Source organism: Pipistrellus hanaki (assembly GCF_964339955.1).
Source record: "Pipistrellus hanaki genome assembly, chromosome: 1".
In the NCBI taxonomy this organism is placed as follows: domain Eukaryota; kingdom Metazoa; phylum Chordata; class Mammalia; order Chiroptera; family Vespertilionidae; genus Pipistrellus; species Pipistrellus hanaki.
The window spans coordinates 60405244-60430868 of NC_140503.1; the positions used below are offsets into that span (position 1 = coordinate 60405244).

Here is a 25625-nt window from a genome sequence, read left to right on the forward strand (position 1 = left end):
CTTCAGACTTTTAAGACTAAAGGAAAGCAGTGTTTCAGTTTCAACCTGTATTTCTAGTAGAAAGAAACTTTGGAAGAGTACTCATGTTAGTATTTTATTGAGATTGCCAACATCTTTAACAATGAAACAATATACTTTATTGCAAATAGGGGATGAGCAATTTCCCCAGGAATCTTTGGGAGGTAATTCAGGAACACAAAATCATGCCATTATCTTTTGTAGCTAGCACAGAAAAATATATCATACTAATATTTTTATATTATAAATAATTGCCAGTCTGGCCTAACCAACAATCTTTGGTAATAGTGTCTCTTGATCAGACAGACACTCCCTTTCAAACCAGAAAATAATCTAGCCCCATTTTAAAAGCAGATATCAGAGCCTGTCTATGACAGTAAGAAAAAGAGGAGAGTACAAATGGGCCTGAAAACTCATAATTCAAGTTCATTCTGAGTGAGTTCCTTGATTCTGTCCATGCAGTGGTCAATAGCATTAATGAGTAAAGGGATCCAACTATCTTCTGACTGCGGGGTTACATGACTGGCTCTGTGAATGGAATGGGGGGAAAAAGAAATGAAATTTATTATACTGTCAAGGGAAAACATATCTTCAACAGGAAGCACAGAGGAAACTAAATTAAGAAAAGGCAAGTTTCTCTGCAGAAGCTCAGCTGCTCCACAATTGAAGTTGAAAGAAAACTCCATACCCACTCCCTCAAATAGGGGTTTGGGAGCTGAGAATGGCTGGATAGGTTTAGTCTCAAAAATCTACTTGGAGAGAAGTTCTTATACTCACTTTGTAATTTCAAGTGCCTTCTTGAGAACAGACACAAGTTTTGCAGCCTAGAAAAGAAACAGAGAAAGTTTATTTTTATGGTAAGGGCTGACCCTGATTTTGGATTCTTTACTATTTAGCCAAATCTTATTAATACTGTTGCTGCAACACTTTTACAAGATTTTAAAAAATATTTTAAATTGAAAAAATCTGCAAAAGGAAGAATATAACCTGAATTTGTCCTAACTTCTGATAGTTCTAAACATATAATAGAAACAACTAATGTTTTTCTCTTTAAAAATCTATGTATAACCCTGGTCGGTGTGACTCAGTCAGTTGAGCATCGTCTTGTGTACCGAAAGGCTGCTGGTTTGATTTCTGGTCAGGGCTCATGCCTGGGTTGCAGGTTCGGTCCCCCATAGGGGTGCGTATTGGAGGCAACCAAGCTATGTTTGTTTCTCTCTCTCTCTCTCCCCCCCCTCTATCTCCCTTCCTCTCTCTTTAAAATCAATAATAATAATAAAAAATGTTTTTAAATCCTAATTCTTTTTTTTTTTAAATCTATGTACAGAATTTTAAGAACACCAATGACAAGATAACATGAGGATATATGTATGCCATCAATATATGATACATATTTTATATTTAAATTCAAGGTAATTGAGAAGGTATATTGTTAAAGATGTTTATGTCTTAGGAAGTCAGTTTTTAAAAGTGAATACAAATTTAAAAATTTAATGCCCAAAAGAATCCTATTCTTCTTCAAGGTGTTTGTATATAGTGAAGATACATTTGATATATCTAATTTCCACTATTTATCAAATATGATTAGGATTGATACATCTGATTACAGAATATAAGCCATTTGATAGTTTTACTTCTCCTTTCAATAACATTAGAGATAAGAACTTGAGTTTATAAAAATAAAATAGAACTCTCTCTAGCACAGAACCCAGAACTTCAAAGAATACAATAAAATAAGATTTTATAAAGAACTTGATCCTTCATGGTTAAATCAAATAATGTGTTTATATTAGAACACTGTTGTTTTTTTTTCTGGAACACTTATTTCTGTCTATAGCAGAAATTAGAAACAGGTGACTTCAGTTGAGAAGATCTGAAAGCACTACAGTAATTAAGACATTCTCTTCAAAAAAGCATTTTCTAAGGTCTTTGAGTTTTTCTAAATGATTATCCAGGTGGATATAGAAAACAGTACTGCCAGAGGTCATGGCTTTTATAATTCAGCAAATATTTATCCAGCACAAACACATGTAAGAAATATATTACTGGGGTACTTATATCCAAGTGTAGCAAATATATTTCCTACTGCTTAAAGAAAATGCTAGTGATTGGTAAAATTCTACCAATTAGGTTTATCAATGCAGGTACTTACACTCATTCGCACAGTCAGGTAGCACATAGGTGGATATATACTTAAAGCCAAATCATCCACACTAAGGACAGAAAGTGAAAATAACCATTAACAAAAAACTAAACAAAGCACAGCTATATGGTTTCTAGTACACAACTAAGGATGCAAACTAGTAAGAAAATGACTGCCCCAGAAATGTCTATCAAGGTCCTTAAATTGGGCAACCAATAAAGAACCAACTCAACGGGTATTTGCTGAACACATACATACCCTGTTTTATTAGGAGAAGACACAATCAATTTATTTTAAAAATCTGAGGATCTGAAACCACCAATTTAATAACTAATACAGGAGGGGTTCATCCATATAATGCCACCAACGTGGGCACCACTTAACCAACTGATTGAATTTAGTGCCACCAATAATGGGACAGACGTACATCATGTGACTCCCAAGGTGATGCGATGAGAAGCCCAACCCACTCAACTATGTTATTCTTGCCAAAAAAATCTTTAAGCTGAATATATGATCATGAAAAAACAGTCATAGGAATCTAGATTGTTGGATATTCTACAAAGGTTATTTTAAATTGTTAATGTCAATTTTTTAAAATGTCAATTAAGAAAAAGACAGGGGCTATTCTAGTTGCAAGAGACTGAAGAGATGACCACCAAATGCAATGTGACACCAAGACAGAACCTTAGATATTTTTTTTTTAAATTCTGTAAGAGATATTTTAGAGACAACTGGGCAAATCTGAACATAAGATCATATTAATTTTTTTAATGTTAAATTTCTTGGCTATAATAAGAATAAAAGTATTTAAAGGTGAAATGTCATTGATGTCTGCAACTTACTCTCAAATGGTTCAGTGGGGGGAAAATGGCACATAAATCTCTTGAGAAATAAACTGATACAGAAAATAATGTGAATAATAAGTGAATGTAGGTGAAGGATATGTGTGGGTGCTCCCTGGAATACTTTTTCAACTTTCCTGTAGGTTTGAAGATTTTCAAAATAAAAAAATAAGAAAACCGGGGGGGGGGGGGGGGGGGAAACTGGGGTGACAACACAAGCAGAGATCAGAACTGCTGCTCAGATATTTCAAGTAGAGCTCACCCTTACCTCGGGCTGATCTCATCAGAAATATCCACAATGTCGTCCAGCTGGGCCACCTGGTCCTTCTTCCCGTTCTCCGCCACTGAGATCCGGACTTTCTTCAGGCAGGCTTTGGACGCTCTCACCAGCGCAAGGCACGGGATTATCAGCTCTTGATCTTCCTCTGACCAATACGAGTCCTGATTGTTTGGACATCCCAACACATGATCCTGTTCATCACCATGGCTGTCAGAGTTGTCCTCCTCATCGTCATTCAAGAGGCCACGGTAAGGGTCACATTCTTCTACAGCCTAAGACATACCATCATTTATGTGAATGCCAAAAAAAAGTCTGTTGTAACTTTCAGCATCATGTCTGGGTTGTCCCAAACCTCAGCTCACTACTTCACTAATGGTGACAGTGGGGTCACTGCATAAACCCTCTCTCCCCCCTACTCCAGCAATGGGACGGGAGAGTGATACTGAATCACACACCAGCAGGGGGTGCAGGTGGGAGATGGAGGATAGGAGTGAGGCCGGGACTTATTGGGCCAGCACTCAGGACATCTCCTCTCTTTGTGACCAATTCTCATCTCCTGGTCACAGTTGCCTTCCAATGACCAGCAAAGATAGAAGTCTCCTCACCCGCTCCATTTCCTCATGTGCATCCTTCACTAAATCCACATTCTTTGTCAGCATTAAAAGGGCTGCAGCTTTGTTATCTGTAAGTAAAAAATTAGAAGAGAAAGCCAACAATTCTCTAAAGTCTGCGAGGGGCAATCAACAGTGTTCCCATTTGAAGGGAGTGCCAAGGAAAATCAACAAGGCCAGTGATTAATGTAAAATTTTCACATACTTCCTCTGGATATCCAAACAGAAGGCTAAAAAGCTTTTTATCATTCACTGCAAGTAAAATGGTCACAAGATGTTTCTCATCGTGGTCCTCTTGAATGACCATTTTGGACCTACTTGGTTCTACCTCACAACTGCTTCCATGTGGCCCATAATATTGAACCTGGGGCCACAGCCAGTGAGGCTCAGTTGATTGGGCATCGTCCCATGTACCAAAAGGTCACCGGTTATTAGGTTCCCAGTCAGGGCACATGCCCAGGCTGTGAGCTCAATTCCTCCGAAAGGGAGGTTGCAGGAAGTATGTGATCTGATTGATGTTTCTCTCTCACACTGATGTTTCTCTCTCTCTCCCTTGCTCTCAAAAATAAATAAAAGGTGCCGAGACCGGTTTGGCTCAGTGGATAGAGCGTCAGCCTGCGGACTCAAAGGTCCCAGATTGGATTCCGGTCAAGGGCATGTACCTTGGTTGTGGGCACATCCCCAGTAGGGGGTGTGCAAGAGGCAGCTGGTCGATGATTCTCTCTTATCGATGTTTCTAACTCTCTATCCCTCTCTCTTCCTCTCTGTAAAAAAATCAATAAAATATATTTAAAAATAAATAAATAAAAGCTTTTTTATTTTTTTTATTTTTTTATTTTTTTAAGAAAAGAAATATTGATCCAGGGGCAGGCAGGACCAGGAGAACAAGCCATATGTGTTCAATAAAAAGCAGAGCCACAGAAAAAGGGGAGTTTGAATTAAGAAATAAGAGAACTAAAAAAGGCTGGCAGAAAGTATTAATACCTATCGTTTGATATTGGTAACAAATTATATATATATGACTAAACTCTTTGTGTAAGCTAAAATACATATATGGCACAAAACTGGGAGCTAGTATGAGAGGTCTGTCTGCTTTGGCCAGCAGAGTCAATGGCCCACTTCCCACTCTTACCCACCTCTTGGTATCTGAGGCACCTGCTCGCACGCAACCCAGACATTGTTGCAAGAGATAAGGTCACTGTTCTCAGGGCTGAGGAAAGGAATCAATAAGGACATATCAACAATCTAGGTTCCTATCCCAAAGAGCTCCTTCCTCCTGTTATTATTCTGTTATACAACGATTTTGCTGTTGAAATGAGCTTTCCCGCTTCCTGAAACAAGGAACCCCACTAACTAATAACTCCACCGTGGCATCACTACCTCTGAGCCGGAGTGGTGGAAAGGACTTCCACAAGCTGAGCCATGCCCTCCACGATGTCCAAAGTGGTGCTCCGAACCAGCTTCCTCAGGGTGATTCCTGTAGCCAAACACAGAGACTAAGCAGCCCGGCCTTCTTTCCAGAAGTCAACATCTACTTTCCTCAGAGTGTAAGCACTACAGAACTTAGGTAATGTGCACCCACCTGCTGTAACTGGAGTGCTCACACAAAACAGGTCTGACTTAGGTCCCCATGTCATTTTCTTGCCCTTCCCGCCATTCCCGAGTACTGATTATAAGAAAGGCTTGGCCCTAGGTGGTTTGGCTCAGTAGATAAGAGCATCAGTCTGTGGCTCATAGGTTCCATTCTGGTCAACGGCACATGCCTGGGTTGTAGACTCTATCCCCAGTAGGGGGTGTGAAGGAGGCAGCCGATCAATGATCCTCTTCTATCTTTCTCTCCCTCTCCTTTTCTCTCTGAAGTCAATAAAAGTAAAAAATTAAAAAGGCATGGAAGCCGCTTAATGTATAAGGAAACTCATCAATAAGGTGTGATATAATATGGGTGGAGACTGGGGATAGCCTGGGCCTGGGTATGGGGCTGAGACCTAGCCAGCATCTGTGATGGTACATTGGGTTAGAGAGGAAGGAATTAGTGAGAATGAAAAACCTTAAAGTCAGGCAAAGCAGGTGAGATGGGAACACAGCAGCTATATATGAAGGCTTATTTACAGAGGTCACTTCCATTATGAAGTTATCTTTGCATTTTATGAGCAAGTTATATTACATGCTCAAATTGAGGGAAAAGTAAAGTTTCAGTACATAAGCTGTCATACCGTTTCTCCAAAAATAAGACAGGGTCTTATATTAATTTTTTCTCCCAAAGTTGCGCTAGGTCTTATTTTCAGGGGATGTCTTATCTTTCCATGCACTAGGTCTTATTTTCGGAGGGTGTCTTGTTTTTGGGGAAACAGGGTATTAGGCAAAGTCTACCCAATGTTTATGTGTGACAGTGGCTTACCCTGATCCTTGGGAAGCGAGTAGTATACTTCAATAATTGCCGTGATGGAAGCATGGACTTGTTCACAGAGCCTCTGGGCTTCCTATGAGGAAGTAGATGAATTTCAAAATGAAAAAGGAAATGGGTTAGATCAGTGGTCAGCAAACTCATTAGTCAACAGAGCGGCAAACCGCAGCTGTCGAGCCTCATGTGGCTTGCGTTCCGCAGTTTGCCGACCACTGGGTTAGATCAATCTGGTCAACTCTTCTACTCTAGAAGAGAGGAGACAACAATATAGCATCATAAACCCTTTCTGAAGTCCAAGTATGAGTTAGGCCTTGTGCTATTCTCATCACACACTAGAGAGAAGTTAGCCGGACACCAGGTACTAAGCTGGTAATTCAATAAAACATTAAGAAACAGTTGGAAAAACTTATTTTTGATTTCTGCTGTGAAATATTCACCCTATCTTAGACAAGGAATTGGCCAACTAAGGACCCCTGGGCCAAATCAGGTGCACTGCCAGTTTTTTTAATAGTGTTACTGGGACAAAGTCACACTCTTTTGTTTACATATTATCTATAGTTGTGTTTGCACTACAAGGGCAGAGTTGCATCACTGGCCTGCAAAGCCTAAATATTTATTATCTGGCCCTTTGTAGGAAAAGTTTGCCAAACCAGGTGTTTGTCTCTCTCTCTCTAGTCTAGCAGGATCACAATATACCTAAAGATAATAATGGACTCTACAATGTTCAGTGTTGATTATTTTTCTTCTAAGCAGACACTGACTTTCACTAATCTTCCTTGTCCTCACTGAGCTGCTAAATTTTAAGCCAGTCCTATGTATAATGTGCTCTTCATAATGGTGCCAGTCCCCAAACTGTTTACTAGTCTGAAATGGATAAGTACAGTAACTGAGAGTTAGAAACTTTTATGGCAATTTGACATGCCTTCAACATCCAAATACATAATTTTATCAAAGTAAAAGTCCATATGGAATTGAAATTAAAAATAAATATAACTATTATTCAGTTAGACTAACATGCTGAGATAATAAGAAAGCAATTGTGATTCAAATATATATAATTCAAATAAAACCAAATTCTAATTTTCTATCTGAGTGAAACCACTGATCTAAGCATGTACAGAAAATAGTTCTATGCTGCCTCCTCATGGTATCTTACTAGCTGTGAATTTTAGCAGCAAGGCCTAAGAATATTTGAAAGAAAGGAGTTTGCAGATAAAAAAAACAAACAAAAACAACAACAAAGTAATATTATTAACTCCCTTTGAAATAAATATTGACTTTCTTCCACAAAGTTTTTAAAGTGCTCTCATATAATTAATCTCATTTTCTCATCACAGATCTCTGAGTTATGTAGGAAAAGTTTATCATTGTAGGTGCAGCAAAGGAGTATTTTTCCATTTCAAAACATCTGGAAATACAGATTGACCAAGAAAATGAAAGTATTGACTACGAAAATCAAATAAGGCAATGAGTATGCCATTTTTAAATAAACTTACCCCAAATTCAGTATACATAGCTCTAGAAAAACTGGGCATAGAGCATACTCGGTCACAGTTGACATGTTTATTTTCATTAGTTTTATAATAAAAGCTTATCAAATGCATTAATTCTTTGTTCTAGCAATTCCACTTCCTGGAATTGTTTTTGTAGTTCTTGTGTATGTATTTGTTTGTTTTGTTTTTACCAATATACACACCTATACCAAGAATGTACTAGGCAATTTACAACACTGTTTATAATAGTTACAAATTGGAAACAGTTTAAATGTCAGGTAACCTAGAGTACTGGTTACCTGAATTACAGTTATATGTTCTCTACTGAATACCATGCAGCCATTACAAAGAAATGAGCAACTTTATATGTGCTGCTGAGAATCAATTTGCAAACTATATTGTTAATTTAAAAAAAAAAGATTCATTAAAGTGTTTATGGCATTCTCCCATTTGTGTAAAAAGAAGCAGGCATGTATACAGAAATGTGCATATGCATAGAATACTTATGAATAATTCAAAAGGAACTGGGGAATGGAGATATAAACTTTGTAGCACACTGAACTTTGATATCTTCCAAATATACTATATACATTGTTACTGATGAAATGTAAAAATAATTGAATATAAAAAGGGATGTAGCATAACCAAAAAAAAAAAAAGATATAGCTCAGACATCAGATAGATCCTAATTCACTACTTATATACCTTACCCCTAGCCTCTGAGTCTGCTTACTCATCTGTTAAATGGGGGTCAGATTTGTGGAAACAAATAGCAAGTGCTTAAATCACCAGAAAGGTGATAACCAGAATGAACTTTAAGTTGAACCGATCCTATTTAGAAGACCAGCCTACTCCGCGCCGGGTGCTGCACGTGGCAAGGTGGTCCTCACAACACCCCTGTGAGGTGAGAACTGCAGTCTCTCTGGACAGATAAGAATAAACGCCCTGGCTGAGCGTCACAGGTGGGGAGATGGTGAGGGCTCCTAAGGCATGAGGCGGCGGCCCGGGGAATGAAAGCCCACCTGTGAGGACGGCAGTGGCAGTGGCAGTCGAGAGAAGACTTCAGTCAGAGTCGTGGCTTCCCTTGACACTTGCTCAGCGGCCTCATCTGGGGGTGACAGCGGGGCAGGCAGGAGCCCATGTCAGTGCCAAAAGGATGAGGCTGCAGCTGCTGCAGGGACTTGAAAGATAAAGCTTTCTCTCTCCACCCGGACCGCTGACACGTCTCAAAAACACCTCCAAAAACCACTGTTTAATATTTCAACCTAGGAAGTGCCGAGGGTGGGTATGGTGAGGCACCCCGCAGAAAGGGTGCGGGGTGGGGAAGGGGGGGGGGGGCAGGCGGGTCGCTGGAAGAAAGGGGGGGGGGGTTCATCCAACAGGAGAGGCACTCACTGAGTCTTCTCCAAAACGCCTCCCGGCTGAACTCCTTGGTGGTCTCCTGGGCTTCGCCGACTGGGGGGTGCGGGGCGTGCGCCGAGCAGGCGGAGGGGGGAGAGCAGAGGTGACCGGGGCGGCCCCCGCCCCCTCCGCCCGGCCTCCCTCCCTCCCAGCCCTCCACCCCCTCGCCTCCTCCCCCTTCCCTGCCTCCTCCGCCCGGTCCCCGCCGCAGCCCGGCCTCTCCCCGACCCGAGCCCGTCCCCAGGGTCGCCCGCCCCCACCGCGTCGGCTCACCCCGCACTCCGGGCAGGAGTAGCCGCAGATCCCCGGCTAAATGCCGGAGCTGCTCCAGCGGCGGAGCCGGGGTGGGCGCCGCGGGGGCCGCAGCGCTCGCCATCTCAGCAGACGCCGGGGCCTGCCGACAGAACGCCGGGAGCTGCCGGAGCCGCTCGGGGCCGCTCCACTTCCGGACGTCACAGAGCCGGTCCCTTCCGGCAACAAGCCGCCCGCCCGCCCCGCCCCGTAGACAGGCCACGCCTCCCATGGTCCGCCCCAGCCGAGTTCTTTCCTTTTTATTTCAGAGAGGAAGGGAGAGGGATAAACATTAATAATGAGAATCATTGATCGGCTGCCTCCTGCACACCCTCCCACTGTGGATGGAGCCTGCAACCCTGGCTTGTGCCCTGGCTGACCAGGAATCAAACAGTGACCTCCTGGTTCATAGGTCTACGTCCACACTCAACCACTGAGCTATACTGGACAGGGTATTGACATTTAAAAAAAATGTTTCTATTGATTTTATTTTTTATTTTTTAGAGAGAGAGGAAGGGCAAGGGACAGACAGAAACATCCATTAGCTGCCTCCTGCATGCCCTCTACTGGGGATGGAGTCTGCAACCGGGGCAGGTGCCCAACTGGGAATTCAACCCAGTACTACTTGGTGCACAGGCTAACCGACTGAGCCACAGCAGCTGGGAGGAGTTATTTCTTATTGTCATTCATTTATTTGATTGGTTGAAACACCCCCCCTCCCCGCCCCCCATTGAAGAAGCAGAGGCCCTAGCCTGGGGTTAAAGCAGACTGAGAGCAAATAGTGCAAGGGTACTCAGGGTCAGGGCCAAGTTCACACTGGTTCTCCAACTCTAAAGTGGCACCCTTGGCTGCTGAGTTCCAGACATTGTGCTCAGTATTTTACAGGAGTTAGCCCCAAAACACACTGGGCCACAGATCCACCCATACACACCCAGCCCCTGTCCTTTACCCTTCACAGAAGTAAATCAATCCTTAGCCTTCTTGGAGAAGGAAGGAATCACAGCATCATTTAGAGACTCCTCTGCAAGTCCATTCTGCAGGAACCAGTAGTGGGTAATCACCCCAACTCCTGGGCAGCCAAGGAGCAGCAGCTCTCTGAAGCTTGCCCGTCAATATTGGCCTTCCACCTGCTGCTGGGGCAGAGGCCTGGGCGACAGAGGTAGATGGTGGGACACGGCCTTCAGGAGCTCAGGTGGCTTTTTAACTGCACTGTAAAGGTTACAAGCTCCTTGGAGTTCAGTGTCCATACACGATGAATGAGAACAGGTGTCAACAGTGTCAACCAGGTCCGCAGAGGGGAGAAGAAAAAAGCTAGAGTGCCGTATGATCTCTGAAGATAGTAGCAGGAAAAAATCTGCCAGATGTATAGCAGTAACCCAACAAGGTAAATAGGTATAATTTTCAAGTATTTTCCTTGATGGAGATGAGACCTGAAGTTGTGACCATAGCACCGCTGCAGCAAGCTCCAACACAGGTAAGCCGTCAAGGGGATGTTAAAAAATGCCAGCTGGAAAGAGGAGAACAAAATCATTAGTTTACTAGCAAGCCCTCAGAGGAGTCAGGGCCAGGGCTCACTAATAATATTAGGTAGCTCCTAAGAATATGTTGCTTTCTCTCTTGGGGGTTAACTCTCTATTCTTTATGCTTCAATCACACTTGCTTATATCACAACAGCTGACTTGTGGTTAGTTGTATATTTTGGCCTGTATCCTTTTATTTATTTTAAAGGCAAGTAGCATTTCACTTATGTTGAAGCCCTTGATAATGTTTGAGGAGGAAATGCATACACACATGCTTTTTTGGCAGAGGGAGGGGGTTACTTGGGTATCAAAATTTTTTTATCTCTGTATTTTTATTTGAAGTACCATGATGATTATTGGAATACAAATTAGAAGATTTAAGTTATAATTCACATTCAGCTGCTGTACCATTATGTGGCAGGCCCTGTGCTACATGTAGGCTTGGGACATTCTGGTAAACAAGTCAGAAAAGATGCATCATAGAAGCTTGCATTCTAGCAGGGGGAATCCCCCCACCCCCGCAAAAAAAAAAAAAAAAAAAAAGTTAATTACAGATTTTGAGAAATTCTATAAAGAAAATAAGAGGGTAACTGTCAGATGAGCTCTCTGAGGCCTGAAGGACAAGAATGAGCCAATGGGAGGAAGTGAATTCCTGGCAGAAGAATCAAATGAAAAGCCCAGAGGTAGGCCAATGGCTTAAAACATGATGAGCCAGGTGGAAATGTGGGCAATCAGCAGGACTCAGACCATGTCACTGCTCTGCTTAAAGCAGGGGTGGGGAATGTCCAGCCTGCAGGCCATGTAAGGCCTGTGAAATCATTTGGTCTGGCCCTGCCAAGGCCTTAGAGGTGAGTTAATTAAATGTTTGACCAAACATACCAGGCTAATTTTTAAGGTGATAATTCTTCATGGCCCAAGAATGGTATTATAAATATCCAAATGGCCTTTGACAGAAAAAAGGTTCCCACTCCTGGCTTAAAGGGTTTTAAGCTGCAAAGTGAGTGGGTTGATTAAGATTTTAAAAGGACCACAGTGGATGCTGTATGGCAAACCGACAGTAGAGAAGCAAAAGCAGCAGAGGGAAGACCATTTAGAGGGTGCCTACAGTAGCCCAGCCAAGAAATAGTTTTGACTTAAATTAGGGTGGTAATAATGAGATGGAGAGAAGTGGTGGATTCAAGATATATATATATGACAGAACAAACAAGGTATTACTTGCTAGATAGAATATGAGAGAAGGGGAAGGACTAGAAATACATCCTAAAGAAACTGGGTAAATTGTGGAGCCATTTAGTAAAATTGAAATAATTAGAGATAGACAAGTTTGGGGGTAGAAATTAAAGGTCCTATTAAAGGTATACTATAAATTGAGATGCTTGTTAGATATCTAAGGGAAGACGAGAAGTGACACTTGGATATATAGGTATTTGGAGTGCAGAGAAGGGGTCTAAATCAGAGATATAGATTTGGGATTCAGGAGCCTAGATGTAGTTAAGATCCATCATTAATGTACTATTTATTAAGTATGAATATATATCCACCCTTTGGTAAGGTTCAGGTTTTACTTGCTCCTGAGAGACAACCTCCATTTACATAACTGAACTGGACCCGGACATATACACATAAGAAATGCTGTTTTACAGAGAATGATTGGGCCTATGGCCAGGGTTTGCAGAGGTCTTCCCTATTTGTTTATCTCTAATCCTGCTGATCATGTTTTACTACCCTGTTATGAGGCTGTCCAACTCATTCTGAACAATGTTTTTGGATCTTTTCCAAAGCTCCAGATCATTAAACTCCAGATTTTGGTCTATTAGTCCCATTAAAGTGAGTAAAATAAATGGTTAGGTAAATATCTTTCAAACCTATTTATAGAGATTTGCTATGGGTCAGGGTTTTGTTTGCATGTTTTTTGTTTTTTTTTAAGGTATTTCAATCAAAATGTAAATCAAATGGATCAGTATTTCCAAAACAATAAACTAATAAAACATGACTAGGAAGTCCAAGTCTAGTTTTGCCCAGTGCAGCTTCCAGTGGTTAACTGAATACTTTTCTTGTATGGGTCATTTTCCTTTCCTCCTTCTGAAATATTTTCCTGCTTTATTATTATAATCAATTTTGGTTTATGCAGAAGTCTATCATTTATTCTACCCTTATTTCATTATTTTTGTCAATCAAAAGCACAGTGAAACAAACAACAGAAACCAAAACCTCTTTCCCCTCTTATAAACCCTGTCTGCCAAAAATGTACTTTAGATGTTTATAAGAGAATGGTGGAAGAGCTTAGGAAGTACTCAAAAGGCAAACAAAATACCAGTTATTAAAGACTGCCTGCCAGTAAATTAGGAAACATGCTCCATGGTATCTAATTTAGGATTCTGAATTTAATTCTTCAGTGTTACACGATTAGTCTGACAAAGCCAAGATGTTCTTAAGTTGCTTTTCCGACTTCTTACCTGGAGAATTCCAACCACAAACGTTAAACTGCCTTGTAGGAAACGCCCATCAACAAAGATTCCGAAGGAAAAGCAGACACCCATTTTGCCTTTAGTTATTTCACCAATGAACCATGGTCCTGAAGAAGCGGTGGAGAGGGAAGATTAAATAACCGGGACTCTAATTACATACGTCACAAGATGCATTTGCAGGAATAACAAAGAAATATGAGACTAGTCATCTATAAGCATTTTATTTGCATAGCTTTTCTTCTTTGCTAATCTCTGTGCTGCACTCGATATCCTAGCTAACTATTTGCTCCTTTACTCTATATTTCTCTGGATTATGAAATCGTCTGAGTACATATTATACCTGGAAAAGATATGTAGCTTGTAATTCCAGAAACATACAAGAGTATATTCACAAGTCTTAGGAGATTCTGTTGCAGTAATTACCTCAATACAATTCATTAACATTTCCTTTAAGAAGCAGAGAGGTATTCCTCAAAAGTTAATCTTCTAGATGACTGAGATTTACTCCTTTAAGCTATAAAACTTCAACCACTTTCATTTCTCTAAAATGTACTTCTCTTTATTACTAATATTAATGAACGTATTTTACCTTTTCTTGCTGATCCATAGTCATTACTTTATAAATAAACTACATAGGCAGGGTGAACAGGTACAGAGTTTAACTTGCTTCTTTATTTTTTCACTTATAATACCAGAATGACTTTTCTCTCCTCCCTATTATTATTTACTGCCCATTCTCAGTATGCAGATGCCGGAACTACTATATGTAAAGAGTGATTAAGGGACTGTCAGACATCCTTTCTTAAAATGCAATACCATAATGTGCTGGTAAGACTAGACTTCAATTTTTAAAGTCATAGGTACTTTTCTCAGATATATTATTATAGAAACTCCATTAGATACATATTAATCTAAAGAAGTATTTCTCTTGAAGTTTCAACTTTTAAAACTGAAGCAACTTCTGCCCTCTTCATGTTTTTTTTTACAGCCAGGAACCAAATCACTTGCTTTGTCTTCCAATGTAAGACATGTGTCCAAAACAACTTCAACAAACAAGAAAACTGACTTCCAAAGCGGGGTGGGGGGGAGGGGGGTGGGGTTCTGCTATAGCTTTTGTATTGTACTAGAGGCCTGGTGCCTGAAATCTGTGCAAGGGGCTCGGCCCTCGCAGCCGCGGCCAGCCCTCGCAGCCCAGCTTTGTCCGCAAGGTCATCCGGACGGTCCACCTGGAGGTTGTTCTGCTGTTTGGTCCAATTAGCATGTTAACTCTTTATTATATAGGATGGCAAAGTATCACATTTTTTATTTTACTACTTTGTGTTGTCTGGTGAAATAAAGACTAAGCTATTTTTAGTCACTCAGGTACATTAGTAAGAAGCTTTAAATAAAAAAAAATCTCAGTGCTTCTACTTCCGTATGTGGCTAAATGACTTTATAAGTACTGGGTATAATGATATAACAGAAGTTTCAGATATAACTAAACTCACTGCTCATCTCAGTTTCTTTTCTTGAGCTGAGTTTTTAGGAGCAACACAAAAATAAATTATTCACTGAACTATATAATAGGCTTTGTTCTTAGTGGTGGACGTAAAGGTGAACAAGAGAGACAAAGACATCGATGGATAGTCTAATAAGGGAAGAGATGATGAACACAGAAGATTATCATAAATTCTGATAAAGTAATGAAGGAAATAAAAAGCATTATGAAATAGAGGGTAAAACTTGAAGGTAGTCAAAAAGCTGTTCTGAAGAGATGGCAATTAAGCTGAACTATCTCCTATTAAGTTTCTACACAAATTCTGCAATGTGTTCCTTAGCACTCTTAAGTCAATTAAATGTCCTTTAAACATGTTAAGAAACAATTTTATTTCCCAAGACCATATCCCAGGAAATGACTTCGGAAGGAACCATGTGAATTTTTTTGTTATGCTCTACAGAGCCTAAATGACTCTACTGTCAAAATTCCCAATATATTCTTTGGCCGATTGCTCCACAATCTCAGGTTTCCTAATTGACTTACCCAGCACTGTATATAGAGTCAGGAACAAGACAGAATAGTAGAAGATGTTTATTTTGCTCAAGACATGAAGGGAAAATGAGGTCAAATTTATAAATCCTGGAGGTCCTAAAGAGAATAAATTTGAAAAATCCAATGAACATATGCAAAGTTTAATTTCTTTATTATAACATTTTCTAGAAGACTTCCATGGGCTATCCTATATATTCAGCAAATCTGTTGTTATATGGTAACTATACAGATAACATCACTTTAAATTTACAAGTTGGCAGGAATCCTAGAATTGCAGAGGGTAAGAAATTCAAAGCAATGGTATAGTTGTGAGGAGCGTGTGTACACACACACACTTTAAAATGACTGAAAACAATATAGAAATACTAGCCAGGGGTAGGGCTAAAAGGGGTCACTGGGGGGAAATGGGAGACATATATAATACTTTCAATAATAAAGATTTTAAAGTGCCGGCCTCGCGGGCTCCACGAGTGCCCCGGTGGGCGGGGCCGTGCAGTGATGGCTCCTGTGGGAGACTCACTTCGTTTATTTATTGACCAGTAAACGGACGGCAGGGACTGCTGGGGTAGGAGCGTGACGGGGCCGTGGCTCCTTCGGGGCCTCAGGGCCGCACGGCAACCCGTGGGCCGGCCCTTCTCTCGTTCCTCGCTCTCAGAGGAGATTCTCACTCGAGTGGCACTGAGCACGCGAGGGTTCCTGTGTGACGTTAAAGCTGCCCGTCCACAATGTGTCCCATGAAATAAAGGGCACAAAAGGGCGCGGACGGAGGTGCTCGGGGCTGTCTGTAGGGCCGGACACGCTCCGTGTAACGGGTCGTAGGTGAGCTCCTGCCGCAGCTGAACTCCATTAAACGCATGGGGCTGCTCAGACCCTTAGGGTGCGGTCGCCTCGACCTCTGCCAGGGAAGCAGGCTGTTTTGTAACTGATAATAAATGTCTATTTTTGTTATAAACAAACAAACAAACAAACAAATAAATAAATAATAAAGATTTTAAAAAAGAAAGATCCACCAGAGGATGATACTATTTTATCTTCATGTGTGTTTGAAATACAAATCTATACTCTAAGGATGATCAAGTCTTTGTTTTCTAGGGGATTTAGTGTCCAAATGTACAAACTTCCAAAAGGTATGTGAAAATACACCAAAGGCATATCAAAGAAATACGTTTCTCTGGTCTCATCTTAAGTATGAGTAACTGTTCAAATATTCCTTTCCCATATGTGATACAACTCAACTCCCAGCTACCCTCTTACTCCAACTGAAAGGGATCCATTAAGCTCTCCAAATGAGCATCTCTTAAAGGACCAAAAAGCCACGTGTAAGGGCTTCACACAGAGAAGGTCCATTCTGCGGCCACAGACTTAGGTATTCCAGATCCTCAACCCCAGCCAGCCGGGCCACTCGTGTTTGTGGCTGATCATAAACCGGGCAGCAGAAGACTGACAGGAAGCTCAGTGCACACTGAGAAATATTAGAGGTGGAAAATATTTAAAGAGCTGATCCCAATGGTAAGACGGCCTGATGTAAGTTAATTAATATGTCTTTCTTCACAGGCTAGCATATAACATCATTCAGCCTGCTGACAGTTAATTTCTTACAAAACCTGGTAATGTATAACTTTTCTCCCTTTGTGTATTACATACTTGCTACTCATTCCTGTCTCAGCTTCCTTCTTGTCCTAGCCTGGTGCTTCTCAAAGTATTAATACATATCCATCTATAATAGTAATTATAGGTGATATTTATCATAAATAAATAATCCTTTAACCTTAGAGGCGGCTATACTTTAGACTTCAAGCAATGATTCTCTCCTTTGGCTGCACATTAGAATAGCCTGGGGGAACTTTTAGAAAATATCCAGGCCCCGATCTCACTCTCCAGGGTTTCTGACTTAACTGACCTAGGAGGAGAGGGGAGCTTAGGCACCAACCTAGGTGATTCTAAGCAGCCTGACTGAGAAATACTGCTGTAGCCATGCTTCTCAGCCTTAACTGCATATTGAAAGCAGAGGAGCTTCAAAAGCTACTGATGTTTAGGTCCTATCCCTACAGAGACTCTGATGTAGCAAGTGGTACTGTGTAGACACTGAGATTTTAAGTTCCCCGTGGAATTCTGAAGTGTAGTCAAAGTTGAGAAGTGTTGTTTAAAGGAAAGAACTGACCTGGGGCCCTAGCCGGTTTGGTTCAGTGGATAGAGCATTGGCCTGCCCACTGAAGGGTCCCAGATTTGATTCTGGTCAAGGGCACATACCTCTGGTGCAGGCTCCTTCCCTAGTCAGGGTGTGTGCAGGAGGTAACTAATCTATGTGTTTCTCTCACATCAATATTCCTCTCGGTCTTTCCCTCTCTCTTCCACTCTCCCTAAAAATCAATGGAACAATGTCCTTGGGTGAGGACTTAAAAAAAGAAAACCTGACCTGGGATTGGAAGGCTTGGATTTTAAGTCTCTCCTCTGCCTCTTACTAGTTATGACATTTTGGACAATCTATATAACCTCTTCAGTTTTTGGTTTTCTAATGTTTAAAATGGGGACAATAATACCTACCTCACAGGATTGTTGTAAGAATTAAGTGAGATAATGCAGGTAAAATGTTGTAAATTTTACATAACTACACAAAGATATTGATATTCCTACAGAATAGATTGGGGCCCTCCCTCAAATATTTATTTATGTATATTATGTGCACAATATATGTGGGCAATAATGTTTCTGGAAGTTTTTCATAGAAGTTTTAATATATATATATATATAAATATATATATATATATATATATATATATATATATATATATTAATAATAACCTAGGTGGCATCACGCCCTCACGTTGTCACAAGATGGCCGTCACAAGATGGCTGCGCACACAGCTGAGGTGGGGCCCGTCAGCCGCTCCGTGGGGTGAGGCCTGGGGATCCCACGGCTCTGTGCAGCATAAAGGAGGCCATTCCCGGCGTCTCCGTTGCCTCACATGGAGGAGGCAGGTCGTGGCAGGGGAGGGCAGTTTGTGGGTGATCAGGCCAGCAGGGGAGCAGTTAGGTGAATCAGGCTAGGAGGGGAGTGGTTAGGGAGTGATCAGGCCGGCAGAGGAGGGCAGTTAGGGGTGATCAGGCCAGCAGGGGAGCAGTTAGGCATCATCAGGCTGGCAGGCAGAAGTGGTTAGGGGCAATCAGGCAGACAGGCAGGCTAGCAGTTAGGCCCAGAGTTACCAGATTGTGAGAGGGATGTCCGACTGCCAGTTGAGGCCTGATTGTCAGGGCGTGATACCTGCAGGATCGGGCCTCAATTGGCAGTTGGATATCCCCCAAGGGGTCCCAGATTGGAGAGGGTGCAGGCTGGGCTGAGGGACACCCCCGCCCCTGTGTACAAATTTCATGCACTGGGCCTCTAATATATATATATATATATATATATATATATATATATATATATATATATATATATATATACAGGAAAATATTCAGTAGTGCACTAACTATTCAGCTAACCATGTTACTGTTTAGTCATTATTATAGTTCTCCCCTCCCCCATAGTCAGTCCCTGACCTCAGTGATTTCACCCAAGCCAAGAAGAGATAAGGAAAGTTTAATTCAACAAATATTTACTATCTATTATGCACCAACTCAGCGCTGGGTGCTGTGGGAAACAAGCAAGAAGTAGAAAACAAAGGCTCCTGCACTGAGGAACTTAGAGTTTGGCTGAGGAGATAATGTATATAGCCAAGTGATTGGCTAATTATGCATCAATTAATCGTCAGGAAGGACTATAGGGACTTAGAGAAACAAGAGCTCATTATGACCTGGAATGGTTGGGAAAAATGGTATGGAAAAAGTGGTTTTGAGATGAGCCCTAAACGAGGCTAAGATTAGACAAACTTAAGAAAACAATTTAAATTAGAGATGATGACCTGGGCAAAAGTGCAAAAGCAGAAATGTGCATGGCATGGACAGGGAATAGTTACCTAGAATAAAATACAGGTAACTGGGTGAAAATATGGCTAGTTAGGTAACACCAGATTGTGGAAGATCTTTAATGTCTAACAGAGATGTTTGGCCACTTTGAACTACCCCCACCCCCATTTTGGTTGAGCCTCATGTAGCAGCAAATAATTAAAGAGTTGTGTGTTTCTTAAGATAGAGTACTGTGAAAAATATGGGGCAGTTGAAAGGGTATACCTCACAGAGCTCAGGCAAAGACTATATTTATATCCATAAATTTATTATTTGGCAATAGTGAGGACATTATGTACTACTTTAAAATAAAAATTCTTCTAAGAATGAAAGAAACCGTGACTAACCTTTAAGTTCTAGATATCTTTGATGCCTATAAATAATGAGAATGAAGAGCTGGATCAGCACAATCACCACAAAAAGGACCCGGGCCTGCAGAGAAATAGGTGTTAGTGTGAAATAGATACATGGGCACAGCTTTGGTTTAGATTTTTAAAATGGCCTCATTAACAAAAATGAAAATGACGTATATAAAAAAACATGTAGCCAAAGAAAATAAAACATCTAATCTAATAAAAAAAGATTATACGTTCCTCAGCATTACTCTTTCAGAATTTAGATACTTACATCATGTTGAAACCAAGTAATTTTATACAGTTATTTAAAAAACAATCAAATAAAAATAGTTCATTTTCATGGTTAAAGGAGAAATATACTTTGTTTTGTTTTATTTAAACTTGTATAAGAATAGTCCTAGCCAGTTTTGCTCAGTGGATAGAGTGTCGGCTTGCGGACTGAAGGGTCCCAGGTTTGATTTCAGGCAAGGGCACATGCCCGGGTTGCGGGCCTGATCCTCAGCAGGGGGCGTGTAGGAGCAGCCGATCAATGATTCTCTCTCATCATTGATGTTTCCATCTCTCTCTCCCTCTCTTCCTCTTTGAAATCAATTTTAAAAATTGATTAAATTTGTATAAGAATAAAATCGATGCACAGTACACTGCAGCTGAATGAACAGAGACTGCACTTTATTTTTGCTTTCTCCATCAAGAAGTCATTCACTTAGTGATTAACTCAAAGAAAAGAAATGTAATTTAGATCCTTGTTTCTCAAAGGTCATCACTGGACTCATCGTGAGCTTGTTAGGAATGCAGAACCTCAGGCCCTACCTCAGCTCCACTGATTAGAATATGCCTTTTACTAATATTCCCAGATAACTCATAGAACATCAAAGTTTCCAAATCCTCATCTAAGCAGTTATTAAAAATCCCCAAGAGAAAAAAATGACACAAAATTTTGTAAAAATTAGGTACAAATACCCAGTAGTCATAGTTTTACAATACACAATCACACAAGTAATAAACGTCAATTAAAATAATAATCAATTCACAGTTTAAGTCTGTATGAGGTGAAATTAAAGGAGGTTTAAATTTTCTTCTTAACATTATAGTGTATATCTTTTGAACATTTTATGTTAATACCCAGGATAGATGAGATCTGAGGGAAATAGAGTATAAATTGCCACAGTTTCTCTAGAACACTCTTTGACAATGTATATTAGAAACTTAAAAAAAATAATAATAAATACCCATTTATTTGCTCAAGAAATCTTTATTGAGGGCCTACTTGGTGTTAGGCATACCAGATAAAGATTCCTGCCTTCATAGGGCTTATGTCTTACTAAAGGAGGATAGATAAAACAAACAAACAAACTAAACAATGAATATAATAAATAATAAGTAATTTATGATTTATATAATAAGTAAAATATATAGAATAATGTGTCAACTCTTTCACTTAGCAATTCACCTCTAGGAATTTATCCCCCAAAACTACTAGATGCAAAAACTTAGATACAGCAGTATTTATATGGAAGAGGGGAAAACTGAAAACAAACACCCAGCAATAGGGAAATGCTTAAGGTGTATCTATGACAATATAATGCAGTCAATAACATCATGTTATTAAATAATATAAACTGATATAAAATAATAGTCAAAACAAATTCCTCCATGGGAAAAAATCAGACAGCAAAAGAGAATTAAAAGTTTACTTACCATTTTATACTAAAAACTCATATACAAATGTATATGAGAGAAAACAGTATCATAATGACAAATACAATGCCTATAATGGGTACTGTGATCAAAGAATGACATTGGAATGGTTTCACTTTATTTCTAAAATTTACAAGTTTTCTACATGTAGCACATATTGTTTGTTGTGTAGGACACACAGTTCCCTATAATTCCTTTATCCTGGCTTAATGGCATTGGTTAGAGACAGATCCCAAAACAGAAATTACTTGTCTATGCCTTTCAACTTAAAAGCATTTTATTCTTCTAGATCAGTGTTTCCCAAACTTTTGACATATGTGTACCCCTTCTATAATTTTTGTAACGCTGAGTACCCCTCGTACTCATGAGAACGTAGAATTAGGCGCAGCTAAGCACGGTGCAGTGCATATCCCCACCAAACTCTTCCCGTACTCCTGGGGGTTCGCGTACCACACTTTGGTTAACACTGTCTAGATGAATAACTAAACTTTTCATTTTATAAGGTTCAGCTTTCTCATCAATGATTATTTATGATTTTTGGACCTACCAAACCCAGTAAAAGCACACAAATCATTAGGTTGAATTTACTCACCACCGTGCAGTGATCTGTAAGAAGAATAAATGATACTAGAGGGTCAAATCTGAGCTGATTATCCTCTTGAAGAGAAAATATGTGGTGAACACTCTTACTTCTTCCAGCAGAATCCTAGTTAGAAGCAGAGCAAAGAAACTCTCATGCTACTTTTTTTTTCATTTATTTTTTATTCTTCCTACAAGCACTTTTACATAAAACCTTGTAAATCTAGATCTAAATTGGAAATATCTTTAGAACCTTGTAATATTTAAATTGGAAATGTCACCATGTTCTCACAATATCTTTTCTTTTTTAAAAAATCTATATTTCCCTATGTTCAATGAAAAGGACTAGAAATAACAACAACCCCAATCAATAGCAGTGAACTAGCTGGGATTGTAGTCTCAAAGTATAATTTTTCACTATAAGGAACCAGTGCTCTTTAGAAAAATGGCTGATTCCAGTTCTTGAGTAAGAAATGCATAAGAAATTCATATGGGAAAGCAAAAACAAAAAACCTAACAAAGACTACTAGGATTGTATCAAAGGACTTAGTGACCAATTTGGAGATTTTCCCCACTAGCCAAAGATGGAACAATTTGAACATCAAAAAGAATAAATGCAATGGATTAAAACATGCTACATATGATTTTTAAAATGTTAGATTCATAATGATACTAAAGCTAGAAGACTCATATGGTTATCTTTGGCAGATGCTAAAGAAGCAATTCATTATTCTGAACACTGGTTTAGAAAAGGGAGATGTGGGAAGAATTAAGAATTTATCCTGTAAATATATCTTCTAGGACCGTGGTCGGCAAACTGCGGCTTGCAAGCCACATGCGGCTCTTTGGTCCCTTGAGTGTGGCTCTTCCACAAAATACCATGGCCTGGGCGAGTCTATTTTGAAGAATGGTGTTAGAAGAAGTTTAAATTTAAAAAATTTGGCTCTCAAAAAAGAAATTTCAATTGTTGTACTGTTGATATTTGGCTCTGTTGACTAATGAGTTTGCCAACTGTCCTAGGACAATGGAAATTAAAGAGAAAATAAACAAATGGGACTTCAAAATAAAAGGCTTCTGCACAGCAAAAGAAACCATCAACAAAACAACAAGAAAGACCACTACATGGAAGAATACATTTGCCAATGTTACATCCAATGAGGGTTTAATCTACAACATTTATAGGAAACTCATACAACTTAACAAAAGGAAGATAAGCAATCCAATCAAAAAACAGGCAAAGGACCTAAATAGACACTTTTCAAAAGTAGACATACAAATCCAATGCATCCAAATTTTTATTAAACTTAGTTTATCTTTACCAACTGTCTGCAACCTCTGTCTCCCAAGCTGGAGTTTAGTGTGGTTACAGTCTAATTACATTTATATAGTGAATTGAAAATTACTAACTTACCTGGACAATTACTTCTATATTATGTGTATCATTAATGTAGTTTCTTGGGTTCCACTTCAGTGTGAAAATAGGACCAGACAAATGAGTAGCTTCCCCCAAATAAACTCCATCGATCTTAACTGTGACAGAAGTAATGGAGGATGAGGAAAAGGCCAAGACTCTGAAATGAAAGCATATATAAAACAGGTTTTAGGTATTTGTCATTGTTTTTATAAAGGAGAATAACCTAAATAATCTGAAAAGATGAAAGTATAGGCAGAATCATGACATGGTACAATTGTAGGTACAACATGGTACAAAAGAATAGGGACCACTATTCATATAATTTGGTTTCTTTCCGAATGGTGGCTTTTGGAGTTGCAAAATTCAGCAAACCTGAACTGGTGAGAAATTAGAAACTATTCTGGAGTAGTTTCTGGAGTATATTTTGGAGTAGACCCCAAGTTCTTTTTGAAGAAACTCCTGAAGTCCTGGTTTGAACAGATATTTATACTCAGGCTATAGAAGCATTGCTTACAGTTGCCCAAAAATGGAAGCACAAGTATTTTATTTATGGATGAATGGGTAAATAAAATGTAACATATCCATACAATGAAATATTATTTGGGATTGAGAAGGAATTTCTGATACATGCTACAACATGTATGAATCTTAAACACAGTTATGCTAAGTGTAGAAAGTGAGTCACAAAAGGACAGAGAATTCTACTTATATGAGGTACCTAGAATAGTCAAATTCATAGAAATAGACAGTAGAATGTTGATTGCCAGGTGCTACAGGGAGGTAGTAATAAGAGAGTTATTGTTGAACACTTGGCCTGGTGCACGAAATTCATGCACAGGAGGTGGGGTTGGGGGATAGGGGTGTTCCTCAGCCCGGCCTACACCCTCTCCAATCTGGGACCCCTCGAAGGATGTCCTACTGCCAGTTTACAAGGATCAAACCTAAACTGGCAGTTGGACATCCCTCTCACAATTCAAGACTGCTGGCTGTAGCTGCTCACCTGCCTGCCTGCCTGCCTGATTGTCCCTAACCACTCTGCCTGCCAGCCTTCTTGCTCCCAAATGCCCCCCGCCACCGGTGTGCTCTCCCCCAAATGTCCCCTGCCAGCCTGATCACCCCCAAATGCCCCCTGCTGGCCTGCTCACCCCCAACTGCCCTCCTGCTAGCCTGCTCACTGCAAACTTCTCCCCCCACTGCTGTCCTGAACACCTTCAACTGACCCAACTGGCCCCCTTGCTGGTCTGCTTACCCCCAACGGCCCCTGCCATCCCATCCTGGCCTGATCACCCCCTAGCGACCCAAGGTCCCAACCCCTCCTTTTATTTTTTTTATTATTTTTTTCAGTACCTCCTTAAGCAGAGGCCAGGGCTGGCTGGAAGCAAGTATCTAGGATTTATTTATCTTTTATAATTAAAACTTTGTAGTCTTGAGCGGAGGCCAGGGTGGGTGGGAAGCTTGGCTCCCTCCATTGCTGGGGCAACACAAGCCTCCTGCTTGGTCCAACTCCGTAGCTGCCACCATATTTGTTAGGATATGTTTATCTTCTATAATTTTTCCAGCTCTGTAGCCAGCCACCATTTTGGTTGGATTAATTTGCATACTCACACCTGATTGGCTGGTGGGCGTAGCGGAGTGATGGTTATTTGCATGTTTGTCTTTTATTAGTGCAGATGGATAAAGAGTTTCAGTTTTGGAAGATGCAAGTTCTGGTGATGGGTGGTGGTGACAGTTGCACAGCAATATGAATGTACTTAATGCCACTGAATTTAACACTTAAATTTTAACACCTAAAAATCATTAAAATGGCAAATTTTATATATGTGTATTTTACTACAATTTAAAAAAAAATACTGATTTTTAGTTACAAAAAATGTAATTGGGCAATCTTTATCAATAGTTGTATGGGAATTCAAACTCACTTAGAATCCCATTTCTAGAACACTAAACAAATTACTCAAATGAAGAAAGACTGTATGCATCAGATGGCTTATCTCCAAATTGGGAAAAAAATCTAAAAGTTCAGATAGAAAAATGGTTAGATAAATTGTGATATATTTTATCTGTTGAAAGAAAAATATAGGAATTAGAATAGACTGGGCCCAAAAGGAGACTTGACTTGGGGTGGTCAAC

The 25625-nt window shown here is 40.1% G+C and overlaps 2 protein-coding genes across 8 annotated transcripts in view; both read right to left on the reverse strand.

Annotated features, from left to right (window-relative positions):
* Nucleotides 1-78: 78 nt before the first annotated feature.
* Nucleotides 79-9668, reverse strand: CCNDBP1 (cyclin D1 binding protein 1). The gene is made up of 11 exons (XM_084903678.1): nucleotides 9469-9668; nucleotides 9190-9249; nucleotides 8817-8902; nucleotides 6296-6377; nucleotides 5278-5374; nucleotides 5034-5107; nucleotides 3892-3968; nucleotides 3275-3558; nucleotides 2171-2231; nucleotides 796-842; nucleotides 79-546 (listed from the first exon to the last, which is right to left on the reverse strand). Exons 1-11 carry the CDS (start codon nucleotides 9569-9571, stop codon nucleotides 432-434), a joined length of 1086 nt encoding a protein of 361 aa, XP_084759804.1. The 5' UTR covers nucleotides 9572-9668; the 3' UTR covers nucleotides 79-431.
* Nucleotides 9669-9941: 273 nt separating this feature from the next.
* The window catches only part of TMEM62 (transmembrane protein 62), a 51727-nt gene continuing 36043 nt past the window's right edge, over nucleotides 9942-25625 (reverse strand). For all 7 annotated transcript variants that reach the window (XM_084903263.1, XM_084903267.1, XM_084903264.1 and 4 more), the window contains 6 exons: nucleotides 23493-23652; nucleotides 22095-22208; nucleotides 19796-19880; nucleotides 15495-15599; nucleotides 13463-13581; nucleotides 9942-10993 (listed from right to left, as the gene is read on the reverse strand). In XM_084903263.1, the coding sequence (XP_084759389.1) occupies nucleotides 10667-10993; nucleotides 13463-13581; nucleotides 15495-15599; nucleotides 19796-19880; nucleotides 22095-22208; nucleotides 23493-23652 (910 nt within the window). In that variant the 3' untranslated portion in view covers nucleotides 9942-10666. The remainder of the gene's footprint in view (nucleotides 10994-13462; nucleotides 13582-15494; nucleotides 15600-19795; nucleotides 19881-22094; nucleotides 22209-23492; nucleotides 23653-25625) is intronic.

What these genes read in the sequence shown, in the direction of transcription:
- CCNDBP1 (XM_084903678.1), bottom strand. Translation starts at nt 9,571, where the DNA reads ATGGCGAGCGCTGCGGCCCCCGCGGCGCCCACCCCGGCTCCGCCGCTG. An exon ending in TCTGATGAGATCAGCCCGAG is followed by an intron (nt 2,232 to 3,274) that starts GTAAGGGTGAGC and finishes TTCTGTCCTTAG; the next exon opens with TGTGGATGATTTGGCTTTAA. An exon ending in AAGGCACTTGAAATTACAAA is followed by an intron (nt 547 to 795) that starts GTGAGTATAAGA and finishes TTCCATTCACAG; the next exon opens with AGCCAGTCATGTAACCCCGC.